At 44.9% G+C, this 2370-nt stretch overlaps 1 protein-coding gene across 1 annotated transcript in view; it reads right to left on the bottom strand.

Moving 5' to 3' along the window:
- LOC118422417 overlaps positions 1-1201 on the bottom strand; it is a 1850-nt gene extending 649 nt beyond the window's left edge. The window contains exon 1 of the mRNA XM_035829974.1: positions 22-1201. Within this exon, the coding sequence (XP_035685867.1) occupies positions 22-648 (627 nt within the window). The 5' untranslated portion in view covers positions 649-1201. The remainder of the gene's footprint in view (positions 1-21) is intronic.
- Positions 1202-2370: the final 1169 nt, after the last annotated feature.

Raw genomic sequence — 2370 nt, 5'->3', positions numbered from 1 at the left:
ATAATTTAATAAAATACTTACACGGGCAGTCACCCTCTTTTTGCACTGAACGATGAGATAGGGCCTGAGAAACTCGAAGTTGTGCAGGATCCAGCATTCCCTTGCGGTCAGGATATTGTGGTCAGAACCCTGCTTGATCTTGCTAAACCTGGATCTCATGTTGGCGTACCACTTCTTCAGCTGGCCAACCGTCTTGCCCATCTCCGCGGCCTTCTGCCCCCACAGCGCTTCCTTCAACCCCTTCTTGATGTAGTAAGGGTGCTTCTTGTTGAGGAGGCAATTTTGCTCGGGGGCCTGGAGCCAGTCAACCATCTCCTGCTCTTGCTCCTCGTTGAAATAAGCCGTCACTAGCTCTCTCTTGCGCTTCTTCTGTGACCTGGCATCCTCACAGGGAGGAAGCTCACCATCACTGTCGGAGAGAGATCGTGCATCTTCTTGGTAGACCTCAGGCACAATCTCCATTTTGACAGAAGAGAGAAGAGGGACACAGCCCATAGCTGCGGACTCTGAAGGTGCTGGGGAATCCCCAGCAACAAGGCCTAGCTCTTCAGGACCCTCCTGGGCCCCAGCCCCCTGAAGGCCCCTCTCCTCAAGGCAGCGGTCAGCGGTGAACCTCGCGAGTTTGGCTACCTTCCTCCTGTGCGCCATGGCGTAGTGTTAGACAGGCGATTCCTCTATGTCGACTGACGCTCGGGCGGCAGCCGGTCTCGATTGCGTGTCACTGGGAATCAGCTGACTCATTCGAGGCCCAATCAGGGTGTGCCGACTGCGTTCGAGCCGTATTTAGAAGGCATTCCAAATGCATTCCAGCTGAGTGCAGCAATCGATTTGCATTCGGGCCGCATTTGGAGGATTTGGCTTGCCGTGTCGGGTCTCCATCGTACGTGACCAGAATAATTGGAGTGCCGCAGAATGCGGTCATACTGCAGTTGGAACACACTCTGAATGCCGATCGATATTTCTCCAATTCAAATTCACCTCGAGTGATTTGAGCACCACAAGGATGGGCACAGATATCTGGAACGCCAGTGAGAATTTCTAGAATGTACTACGAATACCCAGGGATATACAAAGAATTTTCATTCAGACGGCATTCCGGGTCATTCCGCCTCTCATGTGAGGGGGGTATTACATTTTACCTGATACTTTGACTTGATAATCTTTGACTAATATCTGTTCTAAGGGCCCCAGTCGTTTTATTAGAGGACCGCCATGATTATTACCTGTTCCTGATAGATTCACCGCGACCTTTCCTAGTTCTGCTCTACTCTCCAAGCAGAGGTTGCCACACACAAAACGGCCAGGCGAGAAACTATGTCGGAAAAACGCCGCTCTTTCTCCCACCTACAATCGTATCTTCACGTCTTCTGGCTAAACTAACATGTCTGATAGGTCACCAGTGTACAGTTCCGGAAATGGCGAGGACGGTTGGAGAGCATTGACAGCTGTTTTTATATTATTTCGTCTTTACTCTTCCCTGTTACATACATTCGTTGTACGACATATTGACGACAGTTGATTGAAGTCATTCGTGGGCCAGTCGTAAATGTGTCGTTTAGAAATCAGCTGTCTTGTGTGATGTGAGAAAGGGAAAAGTTGTCATAGCTCCTAGTCGAAAGACTAGTGATGTGAGAAAGGGAAAAGTTGTCATAGCTCCTAGTCGAAAGACTAGTCAGTTTTGTTACATCCCCGCTTTAAATCTATACAGCAAAAATACTAAGGCCTGCAGTGCAGATTTCGTTTCGTATACAATTTATTGCTAAGAATGTTACATTAGGAGATATACTTAAACAAAGATGTTACAGATTTACTCATGATAACCTTTATTGCTTAATCAGCAAGGTTTTAAGATTCACATTGTATTTATGTTTTGTATTTTGCATTTGACTGTATGAAAATTTCTGTACTTTTGGTACGCTAATGAAGCTTCTTCTATGTTAAAGAGTTCGTGACAGACAAGTTGTTGAAACTAAGGAATATTACGTGAATATGAACCATTTGCAAGTTTGAAAAGTAGCTTAAATAGATAGTACCAAAGCTTATCCAAAGAAAGACATATCCAGGCTATCGCAAGCTCTTACTTAAAATGCCGAACATGTTAAGTCTGAACGGCCCATTTAAGGTTAACACAACAAGGCAAGAGGTGAAGATCAAGCCAAGATTTAGTTATAGAGGGTTTTGAACAGGTACAACGCTATCTATTCCATAGCAAAATTTATCGATAACTTTGTAAGATAGATTATAGTAAATTATTGTTTTCCTTTTGTGTAACTTCCACAGTGCTGGTGAAATATTTGTAAGTATTAGTCATCGGTCTAAATAAGAATTTTGTGACCCAAGTTTTCGCTAAATTTAGCACCGGGTCACCTT

The sequence above is a fragment of the Branchiostoma floridae genome, chromosome 9, assembly GCF_000003815.2.
Source record: "Branchiostoma floridae strain S238N-H82 chromosome 9, Bfl_VNyyK, whole genome shotgun sequence".
NCBI classification, from domain to species: Eukaryota; Metazoa; Chordata; class Leptocardii; order Amphioxiformes; family Branchiostomatidae; genus Branchiostoma; species Branchiostoma floridae.
This window is presented reverse-complemented; position numbering and strand designations above follow the sequence as displayed.